The 18,276-nt window shown below is 52.7% G+C and overlaps 1 protein-coding gene and 1 long non-coding RNA gene across 4 annotated transcripts in view; one reads left to right on the top strand and one right to left on the bottom strand.

The window, feature by feature from the left end:
* Positions 1 to 6,118: 6,118 nt before the first annotated feature.
* On the top strand, positions 6,119 to 13,105 carry LOC142069726 (uncharacterized). The gene is made up of 3 exons (XR_012665663.1): positions 6,119 to 6,256; positions 6,573 to 6,781; positions 10,548 to 13,105. It is a non-coding gene; the product is annotated as an uncharacterized LOC142069726 (long non-coding RNA).
* LOC125627550 (gametocyte-specific factor 1) overlaps positions 13,005 to 18,276 on the bottom strand; it is a 31,048-nt gene continuing 25,776 nt past the window's right edge. For all 3 annotated transcript variants that reach the window (XM_075121828.1, XM_075121830.1, XM_075121829.1), the window contains one exon: positions 13,005 to 17,374. In XM_075121828.1, coding sequence (XP_074977929.1) covers positions 17,361 to 17,374 — 14 coding nt within the window. In that variant the 3' untranslated portion in view covers positions 13,005 to 17,360. The remainder of the gene's footprint in view (positions 17,375 to 18,276) is intronic.

Below are 18,276 nucleotides of genomic sequence, written 5' to 3' on the forward strand. Positions count from 1 at the left end.
GCTGAGACAAACACCCACCCCCTTGGCACTCGCTGGGTGGGCTGGCAAAGGGGATGCAGCAGGACAGCTGCAGCCCCTAGTTTGAACAGGCTGCAACCCCAGCACCTTTCACCAGCCCCAACCCCCAAAACAAAGGCCCCTCCCAGCACCAGCAGCTCCCTCCTGGAGTGTCCAGCCTGGAGCGCCCCCCAGAAGGTCCTGGGAACAGCTCAGTAAAGAGTCCCCTGTTTGCCTTCTCTGTCTGCCCCCTGCATCAGCCCCCTACCCCAGGCCCGTCCCCCCAGCTCCAGGGAATCACACCCGTCAGCGACCTCCCTTTTTCCACCATGTGCTTTTCATTTTAGTCTGACTTGAGAAACTGGAAGAAGTGGGGGGGCAGGGTGAGGCAGTGGGATGGGGGCAGGGGGTAAGGAGGTGGGGTGGGGGACATGAGGGGTGAGGAGGGGGTGGAACTGCAGTTGTGGGTGGGGGGCATGAAGAGTAAGGGGAGAGTGGGGCTGTGGTTGGGGCAAGGAGGCATGTGGGTCAGTAGGGTGGGGCAGGGAGGAGGAGATGCGTTGGTCAGTGGGATGGGCGCAGGGAGGAAGCATGTGGGTCCAGGAGGAGGAAGCGTGTGGATCAGTACAGTGGATCAGTGGGGTGGGTGCAGGGAGGAAGCGTGTGGGTCAGTTGTTCCATGTCAGTCAGTGAATCATTCCCCCCCGCCCCTGTGTACTGCATCCCTATCGAGGACCCCCCACCCGCCAGGTGACCAGGCCATTGAACAAGCTGCAAGAGGAGCCAGTGAGTGCCCCAGCTGGCGCCAGGTGCCAGGGCGAGGGAGAAGCTCGGAGCTCTGCTCTGGCTGCATTTCTGTGCCCTCTGGCTCTGCTGGGGGTGGGGGATGTCTGTGCTGTCAGCCCTGTGCTGCGGGGAACTGGGCTGAGACCAGCTCGCCTCTGCGTCTTTTGGGCCACACCTCAGAGGCCCTCACCCCCGGAAGCTGAGTGAGTCAGCTGGGGGAGGACAGAGCTGGTGAGAGAACCCAGGAGTCCTGATGCCCAGCCCCCCTGCTCTAACCTCCAGACCCTGCTCCCCTCCCAGAGCCGGGACAGAACTAGGTTTGCCAGGTGTCCGGTTTGCAACCAGAACTCCCGGTCGAAAAGGGACCCTGGCGGCACCGGTCAGCACTGCTGACTGGGACACTAAAAGTCCGGTCAGCAGCACAGCAGGGCTAAGGCAGGCTCCCTACCTGCCCTGGCTTCGCGTGGATCCTGGGAAGCGGCCGGCATGTCCAGCTCCTAGGCACAGGGGCAGCCAAAGGGTCTCTGTGCACTGCCCCCACCCCGAGCACCAGCTCCATAGCTCCCATTGGCCGGGAATGGTGGCCAATAGGAGCTGTGGGGGCGGAGCCTGCAGCCGGGGCCAGTGCACAAAGCTGCCTGGCCACACTTCCATCTAGGAGCTGCAGGAACATGCCGGCCGCTTCCAGGAGCTGCCTGAGGTAAGCACTGCCCACACACACCCCCCGCACCCCAAACCCCTGCCCTAGCCCTATGCTGTCCTCTGAACCCCTTGGCCCCAGTCCGAGCCCCATCCTGCACCCTGAACCCCTCATCCCCAGTCCCACCCCAAAGGCTGCACCGCCAACCGGAGCCCTCACCCCTGCCCCACAACCCTCTGCCCCGGCCTGGTGAAAGTGAGTAAGAGTGGGGGAGAGCGAGTGATGGTGTCAATCAATTAAGGTGCTGGGGTATGACTAGTTAAAGAATTGTTTTCATAGAATCATAGAATATCAGGGTTGGAAGGGACCTCAGGAGGTCATCTAGTCCAACCCCCTGCTCAAAGCAGGGCCAATCCCCAATTTTTGCCCCAGATCCCTAAATGGCCCCCTCAAGGATTGAACTCACAACCCTGGGTTTAGCAGGCCAATGCTCAAACCACTGAGCTATCCCTCCCCCCCCACTGAGCTATCCCTCCCCCCAATTTTGCAATGTGCTAGGATTAGTTAGAAAATTGTTTTGTAATATTTTAGTAAAATGATGGTTAAGGTAGAGCTAAGCAAGACTCAAGTTTCACTATGTAAAGGTGGGTCCAAAAGGAAGTTCTTTGGAACCAACTCCAGGACACAGCCCCAAGGTGAGAGCTGCCAGACCTCAACACCTGCCAATCACATCGTGCGGAAGCTGGAGTCCCCCAGATGACCTGACCCTGGCTGGCAATCAAGGAAAGGTCAGCTGCCTTATTGGGAGTGGTGAGTGGTGAGCATTGTATGCGGAGCGGGTGCATTCTGTTTTGGTGACTGTCAATAAATAGAGGTTAAGGGTATTCCTGTGAAAGGCTCTTTCACTGGTAACAGACCCCACAAACCTGCAGAGTGTGAGGTTATGTCCAGAGCCCACGGAAGGGTAACGGTGGGTGCCCTAGAGCGTGAGGTTATGCCTGAGCCCTAGGAACTGGGTACAGGTTGGTGCTCCTAGAGTGTGTGAGTAACGGAGAATTGTGTGCGTAACAGTTCTTCTCACACAGAACTGGAGTCAGGATTGTCACACCCATTTAACAACAGAGGAAACTGAGGCACAGGCTAGTGAACGCTCTTAGAGCCAGCCCAGGCCTGAGCTCTGGTCCTCCACAGGGTTAGCTCTGGTCTCAGGCCAAAGAGCGCCATGCCCCTGCACCCTGCCTGTCAGGGCTGGCTGGGGCTGGGGGGACAGACCTGGTGGGGCGGGTTGACCCCTTGGCGCCAGCATGGGCAGCGTGGCCATGGGGCATGAGGCAGCCTGGACGTGGGGCACGTGGCCTGGGGGAGTGGGGAGCTGATGGGCCGGAAGCTGGAGGCCGCTGTTCTGTTTCCTCAGAGTCACTTCCACTGGCTGCAGGCTCAGGGCGTGATTCACCCTGTGACAGCCATCAGGAGCTGGCCGGGATGGGAGCAGCAGGCACGGTGCTGGGGCCCTGAGAGGCAGCCGCTGGAGATCACTGATGCTGTGTCACCCTCCAGGAGAGAGAGGTCCCTCTGCACCAGCCAGCCCCATCTGCAGGCGGGTGGGGCACAGGGTACAGCTGTGGCAGGGCTCGGTTTAGCCTGGGGAACCCTCAAGTTCATCTCCTTACTGAGGCATTGTTTGGGCCAAACATGGCTCCAGAGTCCCCCCCCCCCTCCCCCGGATTACCCCCCCTCCATGAGCTGCCCCTCCGCCCCCAGGGGTGCAGAATCCCCCCTGCCCAGGCCGCTGGCTGCTCTGGCTGGCTGCAGAGGGGATTGTTCCCCCGTGCAGTGCACAGGCCCTGCCCACAGAGCCACGTGCAGCTCCCAGGTGCTGCGCTGCCTCCTGCTGGCTGCACAGGGGTCCTGCCCATTCAGGGAGCCATGGGACTCACCTGGCCAGTGCAGATACAAGAACCTGCCCCAAAGCTTCGCTGGTGAGTCCACGGGGCAGGGAGAAACTTGTCCCTGCTGAGTTCTGTGCAGGCCCTGGGGAGCCGTGCCCTGGCACTGCCCTTCAGGCCAGGCTTCCACAGGTATGTAGGTGCTGAACTCCTGGGGTTCAGTGGGACTTTGGTGCCTAAATCCAGCCCTTAGTTTCCTGTGCCTCAGTTTCCCTCACATGATGAGGGTAGTGGCCCTGCAGTTGGGGGAGGATTGTGAGGATAAAGGCACTGAAGCCCCTGAGGGGCCCAGGCACTGGAGGTATGGGGGCCACCTTACCCAAAACTGGCAGGATGGGAGTGGTGCTGGGTTTGGGTGCGCCCTACAGCAGGGCTCAAAGAGCCACCTCTGCCTTCCTCCCCAGAGCCCACAAGCTGACTGTTGTCGCTGTGGGTTTTATCCAGTTCAATGCACCATCCTGGCATCACCGTGCAGCAAAACAACCCGCCCACTCCCTGGTGCACAGCTGAGCTAGGTGTGCTGCGGGGACCTGCCCTTTGCAGCCGGCGGGGCGTGGCCCGGTGCCAACTGCAACTTGGGGCAGCTCTGCCTGTCTGTGCTGGGGCAGCAGCGCCACTGGGCTACTGAGGCCTGAAACTGCCAGCGCAGAAAGGCCTGTGTGCCCCTTTCCTACGACAGACACCCCAGGACCCTGCGCTAGCAGGGAGCCCCGGGGTCATGGCGAGACGGGCAGAGCCACAGCCATGGGGAGAAGGAGCCGCGGCCTGTGGCCATGATAGCAGAGTGTGGGGAACGGGGTCACTCTCCGCTGGGGCAGGGTCGCCGCTGCCCTTCCCCCTGGGAAGCTGTTTGGGTCACAATCTGAATCTGGGCCTGGCGCTCTGCTCAGCTTTGAGTGACACCTCGGCCCCAGGGCACTGGGCTGGGGGGGGCAGCCCCTGGGGGGATCAGCGCCTGTGCCAGTGGGGAGGCACCTCTCTGCTCTTAAGCCACCTCCTGCACTCAGATGCCCTGTGAGTGGGGCTTGCAGGCAGGCCATGGAGGGGTCAGCCTGGGAGGGATGCTGGGGGGCTACAGAGGGTCTGGCTGGGCTGAGCTGGGAGGATGCTGGGGGGTGACGGAGGGTCTGGCTGGGCTGAGCTGGGAGGATGCTGGGGGGTGACGGAGGGTCTGGCTGGGCTGAGCTGGGAGGATGCTGGGGGGTGACGGAGGGTCTGGCTGGGCTGAGCTGGGAGGATGCTGGGGGGTAACGGAGGGTCTGGCTGGGCTGAGCTGGGAGGATGCTGGGGGGTAACGGAGGGTCTGGCTGGGCTGAGCTGGGAGGATGCTGGGGGGTGACGGAGGGTCTGGCTGGGCTAAGCTGGGAGGATGCTGGGGGGTGACGGAGGGTCTGGCTGGGCTGAGCTGGGAGGATGCTGGGAGGGTGGTGGAGGGTCAGGCTGGGAGGGATGGTGGGGGGGTGATGGAGGGTCAGACTGGGCTGAGCTGGGAGGGATGGGAGGTGACGGAGGATTGGGCTGGGCTGAAGTGGGAGGAATGGTGGGGGGGTGATGGAGGGTAGGTCTGGGCTGAGCTGGGAGGGATGCTGGGTGGGTGATGGAGGGTAGGTCTGGGCTGAGCTGGGAGGATGCTGCGAGGGTGATGGAGGGTCGGGCTGGGAGGGATGCTGGGACGGTGATGGAGGGTCGGGCTGGGCTGAGCTGGGAGGGTGATGGAGGGTCGGGCTGGGCTGAGCTGGGAGGGATGCTGGGACGGTGATGGAGGGTCGGGCTGGGCTGAGCTGGGAGGGATGCTGGGAGGGTGATGGAGGGTCGGGCTGGGCTGAGCTGGGAGGGATGCTGAGGGGTGATGAAGGGTCGGGCTGGGCTGAGCTGGGAGGGATAGTCGGGGGGTGACGGACGGTTGGGCTGAGCTGGGAGGATGCTGGGAGGGTGATGGAGGGTCGTGCTGCGGGGGATGGTGGGGGCAACAGAGGGTTGGGCTGGGCTGAGCTGGGAGGGATGCTCGGTTGTAGTAGAGCTACAAAGCTGGGGGTTGTAGTAGAGGAGAGAGGTTGTCTTCACCGTGTTGCTCAAGGATTGTCTTGTAGCCAGTTGGTGTTGTGGGCTTGTGTGGAAGAATGAGGTGGGCAGTAGAGGTGACTGGGTTGGCAGTACCAAGCTACCTGCCTCCATGGTGCTGCAACCAGCTTGGCTAGGGAAGCACAGGGCTGAACTTACAGCTGATGTCCCCAGTCCAGGCCAGGTAGGTGCATGGTGCAGTGGAACCCAATGGGTGGGGGGAGACTACCTCTCCCCCCATGGCACCCTCACAGACAGCCAATGGGCAAGGGGCAGCTGTCTATGCCCAGGGGTCTTAGTGTTTGCAGTGTAGCTGTAGCCAAGTGGGTCCCAGCATACAGGGGGGGGGGGCAGGGGGGGATCTCTTTCATTGGACCGACTTCTGCTGGAGAGAGAGAGCTTCAGAGCCACACCAAGCCCTTCTTCAGGTGTGAAGTTCTCCCAGCTCACAGCAATGGGCAAGTGCACAGATTGTTCAGCGTAAGGAGTTAGCACATGTTGTAAGTGACCATGTGAGGTGTGGTGGTGCGTTAACACCGCTGCAGGGGCAGGAGAACAAGGGGGCTGGTGGGTTACAGGTGGTTGTAATAAGTCGGAGAGCCAGTGTCTGATCAGCCCATGATTTTCAGTGTCTAGCCGTTAGGAATTGAGCCTTAACCACTAGCCCCCCCTCTTTGTCCTATGTTAACAGGCCACTTTACCTCTCCTGGCCCCTTCCACCATTTGCTAACTGTGACGGTGCACTCATATGATGTTATGAAAATATGCTAATGAGCGTGACTGTGATGTAACTGGAATATGCTTCATTCAAAAGGTCTCTTGTAAGGTATCATTACAAATCTTATAATCTACTGTGTGTGTTCATCCAATGTGTATAAATGTATCATTCTTGTATCTGAAACTAGAAATATGAAATATAACTCTGAGGTCCTATTTGTAATTACGCAAAGTGTGGGCCATTAACGGTGGCTTGGAATCTTGATGGCTCCCATTAACCAGGACAATTGGTTGTAAATGGCTCTGTTTACTTGTAAGTCTTCCTGTGTACGTGTGCTAGCAAGTGGGTAATGAAATCTTACAGTGACATGTGATCATGTCACCTGAACTGGAATCCATCTTTAACCTGGTGCTTTTCCATTTAGGACGGGTGGGAACCCAGAGAGGGACAAAGGATTCCCGCCTTGTGCAAAAGATGTATAAGGGGGTGGAACAGAACAAAGGAGGCTGCAGTCATGAGAAATCCCCTAGCTGCCACCTGAGCTGAAACAAGTACTGTACCAGGGGAAAGGATTGTGCCCAGACTAGGAAGGTGTCCAGTCTGTGAAAGAAGCTTATTGAAACATCTCTGAGGGTGAGATTTTATCTATATTCAGTTTTCTACTGTATTAGGCTTAGACTTACGTTTTATTTTATTTTGCTTGGGAATTTACTTTGTTCTGTCTGTTACTACTTGGAACCACTTAAATCCTACTTTTTTTATTTAATAGAATCACTTTTTACTTATTAACCCAGAGTAAGTATTCATACCTGGGGAGCAAACAGCTGAGCGTATCTCTCTATCAGTGTTCTAGAGGGCGAACAATTTATGAGTTTACCCTGTATAAGCTTTATACAGGGTAAAACTGATTTATTTGGGGTTTGGACCCCATTGGGAGCTGGGTGTCTGAGTGCTGGAGACAGGAGCACTTCTTAAGCGGTTTTTAGTTAAGTCTGCAGCTTGTGGGGGATGGGCTCCCACCTCATCTTTAGGGGATCAGTATAGCTGTAGTGACTGGCAGCTCCAGGGCACTGGGACAGGGACAGCCCCCTTCCCACTCCCCCCAGGAGATAGCAGCCTCCAAGCATCCTCTGGGGCAGGTGTTTATGTGACTGCTCTACCCCAGAGAAAGCCCCCAGCCCTGCCCTCCCACATGCTTCACCAAAGCCCAGCCACTGGGAGGGGGTCCCCTGGGCTGCCTGCCTCACAATGGCCCAGACCTGCAGGGCTGGGAGAGACCCTGAGCGATGCCAAGGGAACCCCCCTCTCCCTCTCCAGCAGGATGCCCAGCCCCATGGCCTGCAGCCTGGAGAAAACTCCTTAGAGCCACCCCCATCGGGAGCCAGCCGAGGACGTGGGCTCGTCCCGGAGTCACTGCTGCACTGCAGCCCCTCCACCCTGCTACTGCTACCCCCAACCCACTGCTGCCCCCTTGCACTGCCAGCCCCATTCCCTGTGCTACCCTGCCAAAGCAGGATGGCGGTGGGGGCAGAACAAGGCAGGGGCTGGGTCAGTGCAGGTCCCATTTCATCCATCTCCTCTCTGAGTCAGCCAGTTTTTCCAGCCTCTCCCAGCTGGCCTGGGTGCCATCACTTGCTGGCATGTTCCGAGGCTCCTGGCCCAGGGAGAGTTAGGTTTCCAGGCATGCCTGGCACCTGGAAATGCAGGTTCTGGTGGTGGTGGGGGGGGGCACTGGGGAATGGAGCCCCCCTGAGCCTGGCAGACAATCCCTCGGGCACCCGTTCCAGGGTGGCGGTGATGGGGTGCTCAGTGCACTCTGTAGAGCCATGTAGTTATTGATGTGGGAAGCCGTGTTCACCTCCCCAGGCAACAGAGCCAGGAAATAGAACCCAGGAGTCCTGGCTCTCAGCCCCTCCCCCTTCCTGCTGTAATCACTAGACCCCACTTCCACCCCAGAGTTGGGAACAGAGTCCTGGAGACCTGATTCGCTGTCCCTCTGCTCTAATCACTTGACCACCTGCCCTCCCACCCCTGAAGAAGGCAAGGGAGACTTGACAAAGGGATTCCCTATACCAGCTCTCCAGCGCCATCTGCTGCCCCAGCAGCCCGGTTTGTTTTACAGAGGCCCTGGCTTAAGCATTTATTTTCAAGATGAAAATTTTTTGATGAAACACAAGAACAAAATCAAAACAAGTGTTTATATTAAAACAGAAAGAAAAGGAGGACTTGTGGCACCTTAGAGACTAACCAATTTATTTGAGCATGAGCTTTCGTGAGCTACAGCTCACTTCATTGGATGCATACCGTGGAAACTGCAGCAGACTTTATATACACACAGAGAATATGAAACAATACCTCCTCCCACCCCACTGTCCTGCTGGTAATAGCTTATCTAAAGTGATCATCAGGTTGGGCCATTTCCAGCACAAATCCAGGTTTTCTCACCCTCCACCCCCCCCCCCACACACAAATTCACTCTCCTGCTGGTGATAGCCCATCCAAAGTGACAATTGTTAGTCTGTATTCGCAAAAAGATGGATGGGCTATCACCAGCAGGAGAGTGAATTTGTGTGTGGGGGGGTGGAGGGTGAGAAAACCTGGATTTGTGCTGGAAATGGCCCAACCTGATGATCACTTTAGATAAGCTATTACCAGCAGGACAGTGGGGTGGGAGGAGGTATTGTTTCATATTCTCTGTGTGTATATAAAGTCTGCTGCAGTTTCCACGGTATGCATCCGATGAAGTGAGCTGTAGCTCACGAAAGCTCATGCTCAAATAAATTGGTTAGTCTCTAAGGTGCCACAAGTACTCCTTTTCTTTTTGCGAATACAGACTAACACGGCTGTTACTCTGAAACCTGTCATATTAAAACAGAGTCATTCTGCAAAACAAATGGCATTATAACTTATTGTAGCCTTTTTTGGAGGCAAAATGTTTGAGTCTTATTTTGATGAACATCATGGAATCGTAGGACTGGAAGGGACCTTGAGAGGTCGTCTAGTCCAGTCCCCTGCACTCATGGCAGGACTAAATATTATCTAGACCATCCCTGACAGGGGTTTGTCCAACCTGCTCTTAAAAATCCCCAATGATGGAGATTCCACCACCTCCCTAGGCAATTCATTCCAGTGCTTCACCACCCTGACAGGTAGGAAGTTTTTCCTAACGTCTAACCTAAACCTCCCTTGCTGCAATTTAAGCCCATGGCTTCTTGTCCCATCCTCCGAGGTTAAGATGAACTACGCCACCATCCTCCTGGTTTCCAGAAAGGCTCAGCTGGCGCGGGGCCCTGCTACTCGGCAGAAGAGGGTGAGGGCTGGTCTACACGGGCACTTTCCAGCACGGCAACTTGCTCACTCCGGGGTGTGAAAAAACACCCCCCTGAGCACAGCAAGTGTCAGCGCTGCAAAGTGCCCGTGTAGACAAGGCCCCAGCGCTGGGAGCTGTTCCCCTCGTGGAGGTGGGTTTTTTTAGAGCGCTGGGAGCCCCACCGCTGTGCCGTGACCACACAAGCCACGTTAAAGCACTGCCACAGCAGTGCCAGTGTAGACTAGCCCTGAGACTGGGGGGGGAGGAAGAGCAGGGGGCTCTTTGTCTTCTCCCCTCCCCCCTCTCCTGGCCATGCCAGACTGCGCTGTCCTTGGGGCAAGGACCATGGCTGGTGTTAAAGGGCTGGGGTGGGACAGGCTGCACAGTGCCTGAGGCCGAGGAGCCAGGCCATTTCGTCAGGAGTCAGAGGTGCTTTGCCCTGAGGGAGGCTGCTGCGCAGGGGCACGCAGATCCCAGCTCCCCCTCACGCCCACAGGGTGGGCTGCGCTCTGCCGTGGCTGGGGAGGGGTCACTGGTGCAAGGGGCAGGCTCAAACCCTCCCTCCAGAGGTCACTCCTGTCCTGTCTCCCACAATGCCACAGGGCCATGCCTACCAGGACAGCATCTTGAGGGGTAATTGCCACCTCGCCGCCCTCCCAAGCCAAAGTGAATGGGGAGTCCCCCAGGGACCCAGAAACAAACCAGGCACTCTAAAACTCATCCTGCCATCCCCAAACCTAGTGACTCCAGCCAGCCACCCAGCCTTGGAATCTGACCTTGGCTCAGCTCACTGGGCAACATCCACCCCAGAGCTTAAACTGTTCCCCCCAGCTCGTTGTATCCGCAGTAACAGGATAAGGCCCCTAGCTTGCCCTTCTGCCATCAGCTGCAGCTTACCTCAGGAACAGGCCTGCCCTAGCGCTCGCTGATTACAGATAAAATGCCAAATTAACAGTTGGGTCGATACTTTATTTTTGCAATTAAGAAGTATACCTGCCACCCTCCCCGTACCTGCAGCCTGCAGGGCTTCGTGGGGATTATTCGCTCCACAGTGGAGTGGGTAGTGGCTAAATGCTTTTATCCTCTCAGGCTGAAACACAGACATGAGGCTGAGAAAAGCAGGTCTGCAAAGAACCCAATTTAAACAAGTCTGGAAGCAAAGCCCAGAAGGAGATTGCACAGCCAAAGCCTCAACTGCAGCCTTCCAGCCACACAGCGCCTCGGAAAGCGTGGAAAGAAAGAAAAGCAACTCTTGGCCCCATGGGGTGCCCGCCGCATGTGAGAGGAGCGAATGCAAGGGCTGCAAACGCTGCCTGCCCTTCAAAGCTCCCAGCGTTGACATTCTGAAATAAGGTTTCCATCAGGCGGTCTGTATTTCACAGCCAAACATGAAATAGACAATTTGCTGAAGCTATTGACAGAAATATGCCTCTTCTTAAGGTGCCATAAAAGGGTCAACAGTGTTTGAGATGCTTCTCCAGCCTGGTGGGATGGATGCTCAGCTTCCAGGCTGCTCTAAATGCTCCGCACATAAATAAAGGGGATTTCAAACTCCTGTCTGACAAGCACAGCTGCAGGCCTTGGAGCCATTTGTGCTTTAAAAAATGTAGTCACAGGCAGCAAAGATAAACAAGGAGTCACACACGTTATGAGAACCCCAGCTCTGCAGGGACCTGGGAGGGGTTATTTAAAAGTTTATTCCCCCACCTCCCCAAATCAGACATTTTTACCTGGATTAATTCTGGCAGGTGCTTGAAGTGTTTGTTTCCCTTTGCAATACCCAAAACACAATGTTGAAACTATTTTAAACTGATAGCTAAAAAATGTGATCAAAGCAAAGACAGCAGAGCTAATGCACCGCAGCACCAGGGAACTTAACACTTTCTTAAAGAACCTTCCCAAAGCGGAATTGTCCTAGGGACTATTCAAACTCGCTTCAGCTCAAGTTCTAAGGGCACAGCACCAAACAGCAACAGAACAAACCGATCCCAACGTAAAAGTTCTCTGCTTCTGAAAGCCAAACTCGTGTGACATGCACGGCTGACTTGTAAGCCTGCATCCTGCAAACATGTATTTAATGCTATGTGCAGAGTCCCATTCAATGGGACCACACGTGACTACAGAGAAGCACATTTAGATAAGCCTTTGCACAGCCAGGTTTAAGTTACCTTCTTTGTTAGCTCTCGGCCACAGCTGGCTGCTGACATAGATTGCCATCGCTCCAATGTAGAGTTCTGACAGTTTCCCCTAGCTGATGATGTCCTTCTGTTTTAAATTGTGTGTCACAGGCTTCAAAATTATGGGGATTTTTTTTCATTCATAAAAGATTTTAGAAATAGCTTCCAAAAGAAAAGTGTGAAGAATTACAGACAAGTGTTCAAGGAATAATCTCTGTTTAAACTAAACTGGTAACAGGTTCATATTTTCAATAACTGACTTAGGATGGTGAACTCCTTTGATTTTCACTGAGCTTAGACTCAAGTTTCTCATTCACTTTTGAAAATGGGATTTAGGTCTTGGCTATCAAGGGAATACCATGAAACTGACTGATGTGCTTTGCAGACTGCCAAGGCTGAAGATTAGGTTAGTCATTGTGATTGGTATTTTGTTTACATGTAAGGTCAGTGTCTGTGTTATTACTTTACCATAAGTTATACAAACTGAGGAAGATACTGACAGATGCAGTAGCTAGTGCACTTCCGACTCAACATCACGTTCATTAGAATTGGTAATTTGGTTCAAGCTAAGGCTCAGGGGGTGGGGTTGGTTTTGTGACAGAATAAATTAGGAGTCTTGCTGTTTTATGAGACAATGGAATTTATGTTTAAATCTTAATTTTGTATTTCCTAATATTGTTTGCATTGGAAACTGAGAAATGAGTGATGGGCATGACTGGAACTCGGGTCAATGCAGCTGTTTGGGAATAGTGATGCCAGTGGTGTAACCCCCCTGCAGGGGCACTCTTATTCCAGTAGAAGAGTGGGTTACTGGGGGTGGTTTAGCTTAAACCCCTTCCTCAATTGATATAAACCAAACCAAGGCCCTTTGGATACTGAACTCAATGTCCACGAGCATCAGACCCATGCAGCTAGAAAGTCTGAATTTTAACCATTCACTTAAACCAAAAAATATTTTCCCACACCAACAAGGCCAAAGGCTCTTAAGTAATTTAAGCACTGGAAATGTTACCTACAGCCTAAAATCTATTTGTGCTGTTCTAGGTGCCACTACTGGGGGCTCATTTTCCTCTTGCTAGACTGGATCAATTACCTCCTTAAATCAGATTTATTCTTCAATGCACCACCTTGTTAAAGGCATACACAGCTCAATCACACCAATCTCACTACAATCTAGAATTCACCAGTCGGTGCTGGAGGTAATGTAATCTACCATTCTGAGACGATGGAATTCTTGAGAGCAGACAGGGCTGCTTATAGGATTAGAGAGATGCTATACACAGGTTATTTTTCTCTTCATTTTTGTTGAAAGACAAAGGAAAAGGAAATAAAATGGCCTGCTAAAGTGGTGTAAGATGACAAGGCAGTGTGAGCAATCCAAAAAGCAGGTTTTATTGAAATACGAACAAAAGTACAGCCATGGACAGCTTTTAGGAACAGCATTTCCAAAACATGGGAAACAAAACAAAAGCTCAAACTCAGGTTATTTTCACCCCTGAGAAATCAACTAAACTCTTAACTGTGTCTCTTTTCTCTACATGCCTCATTGTTTTAGCTTTATGCAGTGTAACATTACTGCGCTGTGCAACGCGCAAACAAACGCACAGTGATGTCCCCAAAAGCACTTAAAGTGCAACCAAAGCAGCTCCTTCCACAATGCTGGTTTGACCGTGTTTGGCCAGGTTTCCCGGTAGCCTCCATTCTTCTTCAGGGGAGCTCCTGGGTAATCTTGAAAATCTGCTACCAAGTTGTGGGACCCCATTTTCAGAAGTGCATAACCAGCGCAGGAATGGTGGCCCAATGGCTATTAGCTAGTACCACTGTTGCTAATCACCCTATGTACCCATAATCAGACTAGCAAGCTGTAGGTTTTCAGCCCATCCTGAACACTTCCACAAATAAAACTATAGCTCAATGCACTTGTTTTTGTTTTTTTTTTTTCCAATAAAGGAAACCAGAGAGTAACTTTTGACAACGGGCTTCTCAAACTTCCCCTTGTTTCTAACCCTGGAGGAGCATCAAGTTGCTGGGTGGTCAGGTGAAGCTTTCTTGTAAGGAAGACCACCACTGATTTATCCTGCATACAGACATTCTGCCCCAGCTCACTGCTGTCCTGTGCCTTGAGACAGTCACTCCCACCACCGTGAAGCTGCTGCGACATGCTACCACAAGTGCAAGGGCACCAAGGAACTGGGCCCCGTCTCTCTCTGCAGGAGGCACTCTCCAAACACCAGATCTGGCTCCGATTTTGGAAAAGGGCTGTATTTCTACACAAGGTGCTGGGCAGACTCTGACAGCATAGCCCTGGTTTCCAGCTCAGGTACAAGTGCCTTTGGTGGGTCTTAACTAATCCTAACTAACCCAGGATAACTAACATGGAGAGAGGGTTGAAAAGAATCAATAGGATTGATTCCTCACAATCCAAACCCACAAATGAAAAACCTGCGGGTGTTAGAGCAGCAGAGAGCTTGTAACCTCAAGAGACAAGAGCAGCTGAGTGCAGAGTTCAGGAGCGCTTTGCCTAACTCTGCCAGAGCAGAGGGGACATCAGAGTAGGTCTCCTTTTCTCTAAGATGTCCCCTTGCAGTTGCAGTACCTTATCTGCAACCTACTAGATAAAAGGTTATAAACAGCTTGCTTCTATTTCAGTTAGGCTCCCCCAAACTGCCAGACCCCTTTTGGATATGCTTTGAAGGGGGGGTGTGTGTGTGTGTTGGTTATTTATTGCATGGGTCTTTTAGATCAAAACTCAACCCAGCTTCTGATAACAAGTTAGCTGTAAGGTCACATGTACATGTTGTTAACGCCCTACTAAGGTGGGGCAGGCAGGGTAAGGTCAGAGCTTGTCAGTATGAGTGCTGCAGGTGACAGGCTGGGACAAGACACAGCATTGACTGACAACAGGGGATTATTTCCATGATCCCATAGTGGGGGAAGGGGTACTCTGCCCTAAACCCAGCTGAGAATTTTCTTGCCCTTTAATACTGGAGAGTGGGAGTTTGAGACACATGCAGCTTTGGCCTAACTGCTCCACTGAAGCCAGCGCCTTCCACTAGTGTCACCAGGAGCAGTCAGGGTCTCTACACACGGAAGTCTCCCAGAATAGCAACATCTGTCTCAGGCCCCATGCAGTCATACTCTTCTAGAATACGAGTGCCTTTTTCTTATTTAGCTTAATCCACTTTGGAGGTGGATTAAGTTTTAAACTAAATTAGAAAACGATACTCTTATTCAGCAGTAAATGTCCACACAGGGAGTTAATCCAGAACAGCTATTTCAATAACTTTCCCACTGTAGACAAGCTTGAAGGCCAACACCAAGCCCTTTGGGAAATCCCAGAGGTAGCTCCACGCAACGCTGTTTCAATTCCTGCCCTGGTGCTGATGGGCACGCTCAGTGTCTGAGGTCTGTGCACCTTCCTGCCTCCACAAATCTTTGAGGCAATGCATCAGAATAGCTAGCCTAAAAGAAGTCCCATGACATCTGTCCTCTGGAGGTGAACATGCTGACCTAACAGCACACGCAGAATGTATTCTCTGGAGGCGCTGCAGACTGCGCCAATCTGGAGTGCGGAGGTTAGTGACATGCTGCCACTATGTACAATTGTTAGGGAGAGTTATTCTGCATACACTGGGATCTTCACAGACTAGTTTTAATGGCCAAACTAAAGATGTATAGTTTGCTTTGCTGCTAAGAAGTTGACTACTTAACTCTGCCCTCAAGAGAAATATGTTCAAGTTGCAAAGACTTAAAAAAACTACGCAACAAGTTTTATAACAGAGCTGCTGCTAATGGAGGGGAAGGTGCTACTTACCCATTTTCACAAGTTTTTAGACATTTCTCTCATCGGGTTTGCAAGTGGGACCTACTAAACCACAATGCCAGGAGTGGAACACTGAAATCCCTCCCAAGAGAGTATCTCGTGGATGCAACAATGGGTGTATGAAGAGCTCACTAACCAGAGCACATATTTATTTCTTGTCAGAATGACAGGGTGGCGAAAACGGATTTTGCTACACTTGCCTTCTGACCAAACACACTTCACTCCCTCAAAGGGCCAGCCCTATAGTTGTTTCCACGGTGACAAGCGGATGTCAAGTGCAGGATTATTCTTCCTGTACAGGATCAACCAGTGATGCTAGGCTAAGAGCAAGGAGGGGCCTTTGCTCTTTACTCAGAATATCAAATCTTCTCTTTTGTGCGGTGGAGGGAACAGGACAAGACAGGTTTGACTAGAATGTGATGGCCAGATCCTATGTCTGGCTGACATGCAGATGCTGGAGCCAGCCGGGGATAGAAATATCTTCTAGTGTAATTAATGTAAGCTAAGGACTACTTGAAACTATGCTGACTACCACAGTTCTCCCGAGACTGCTCTTTGGGCCAAGAATGGCTGGAGTGTCTGATGCTTTAGGGAGGCCCACTCCAGCACTTCTCTGCCCCAGGAGAAGGGAGCAGGTAGCATGAAACTCGTTATGCCAGCTTAATGTCAGGGAAATTCCTGGCTGCCCTCTGTTCCCTTTGCTCTGCTGGACAGACACAGATGGGACGGAGCTACAGACCAGGATCTGGCTGGATATTCTCACGCTTTAATGTTATCCAGATCACATGACACCAGGTGTTAGACTGGGGGGATGTTCCAGGATGCGTAACGTTCCTGCCACCCCAGCCCTGTCCTTACAACAATTAACGTTCCCTCACCTTCTCCATGAAGCACAAGGACACCCACACATGCCCCTGCTCAGAACTAAATGGCACTCCCTGTGACGGAGTACAAAAATCATTTGCAAGTCCCCACAGCCCAAGAGAGTCTGAGTGACACTAGAGAGGGGCACCAGGCCAGAGGTGCTCAAGCAGCAGCATGCACTGGGCATCACATATGAGAAGTGTGGTGTTAGGGCTGCCACGGTGGGAGGGCACAGTGCAACTGTTTTATTGATAAGGCAGCCACTTTTCAGCAGAATCCCACATCCCAGCTCCCTTACAGATGAACTTTTAGGCCTAATCGAAACAGCAATGAGAATATTTTGTTTTAAAGACTTTTTGCTTTGACCCCCATACACCATCTACAGTCTGAATGGCAGCTCCTTTTTCACATCTAGGTGGGTGCGCATAACAGGCAGGCCTTAGAGCTGCAGCTGATCTGACCCTGGGACACACAAACACATTTAAGGTCTCTGGAGGGAAACAGAGGGGAACCAAACATTCAGGTGCCTAACTCCCCATCGGGGAGAGATGTACCACCGAGAGCTTACCCCCAGTGTGGGCTCACATGGACCAATGGTCTGACCTGGCACAGCAATCCCTATGAGAGGGACGTACCATCAGCACCATGCAGTGGTAAACAGCTGCAACACATTTAAATCCAAAGACATGCAGGGCTTGAGCAATGATTTACGCAAACCCCCTACAGGAGGTAACTTGTAGAGCATGCTGATCCAGACAGTTTGAACTCTGCTAGCTCCTTGGCATCAGCGTGTGTGGAGTTAGTTTTTGAGGGTTTGATCTCTGATATCAAGGGTTAACAGCATTCTGTCTAATTACCTTGGTCGGGATAATTTCGGGACAGCAGCTGATACGTGAAGGACAGTTCTGCAGGAAGGTTAGGGCTGCGAGTGCTTAGCCAACACAGAGGGAATTTATAAGTCTGAGTCTCCTAACCAGCACCTCACATTTCTAAAGGAAACAGATGAGGAGCACTCAATAGCAGCCTCTTCTCTGGTCTTCAGTTACCGGCTCCTGCAATTAGATGGAAAAGCAAGAGATTTTAGATAATCAACAATAGCAGCTCTATCATCATCCCCCAGTTGTAAGCATCAGGCAAGCTGCTTTGGACTTAGTCTAGGTCCACAAGCTGCCCCCTCAGCAAAGTCAATCACTGTGTTGAAACGCAGACACTTGACTGTTCTTCCACACTCGTGCTCACAGGCAGGCAGTTTGCGGTCTCCCCAAAGCAGCGACGCAGCACTCCTCATGCTACCATCCCCAGAGCACAAGCAACACCTGTACAAGCACAGGGGAGCTAGTGTTTTGCTCCTTGGTCAGCATACCAGGGAGTAGGGGAATGGGACTGGAGGCCTGGATAAGGGCTATGGGGCCCTTTCATAAACACAGAGAAGGGGGGAGTTTATTAGACAAACTGTTCTCTGTTTACAAGCAACATGCAGGAAAAGCTCCTTAACTGGGGGAAGCAGATGTCTCACTGCTCTATATAGAGTCCCAATGTATGGTGGGATGCCGTTATTCCTGCCCCTTTGGCTGTGCTCATGCAAGATCACGACTAGTGCCCAACCTGAGCCCAGAGCTCAGCATTAGTTCCTTCCCAAAAATAGACCCAGCCTGTCTGGCTGGAGCTCCAACACCTTCAGTGGAATGAAAACCAAGCAACCGTCCTTACTGCTGTGACTTTGGGAGCCGACCCAGCAGAACAAGGCTGATCCCGTGCATCAGCCCATAGTGCAATGTTCATTAAGAAAGATCAAATATGAAGCACAGGTACATTCTGTAGGTCTCCAGGAAGCCCTGCTAGACTGGATCCTCACCACACCTTGGCTAGAAAGCTGGCTAAAGCTTTATATGACCAACTGCTCTATTTGGGCACATTAAGGGTCCTTACCACACACTTGGAGTAAGTCGTTCTG

The sequence above is a fragment of the Caretta caretta genome, chromosome 20, assembly GCF_965140235.1.
Source record: "Caretta caretta isolate rCarCar2 chromosome 20, rCarCar1.hap1, whole genome shotgun sequence".
NCBI lineage: Eukaryota > Metazoa > Chordata > Testudines > Cheloniidae > Caretta > Caretta caretta.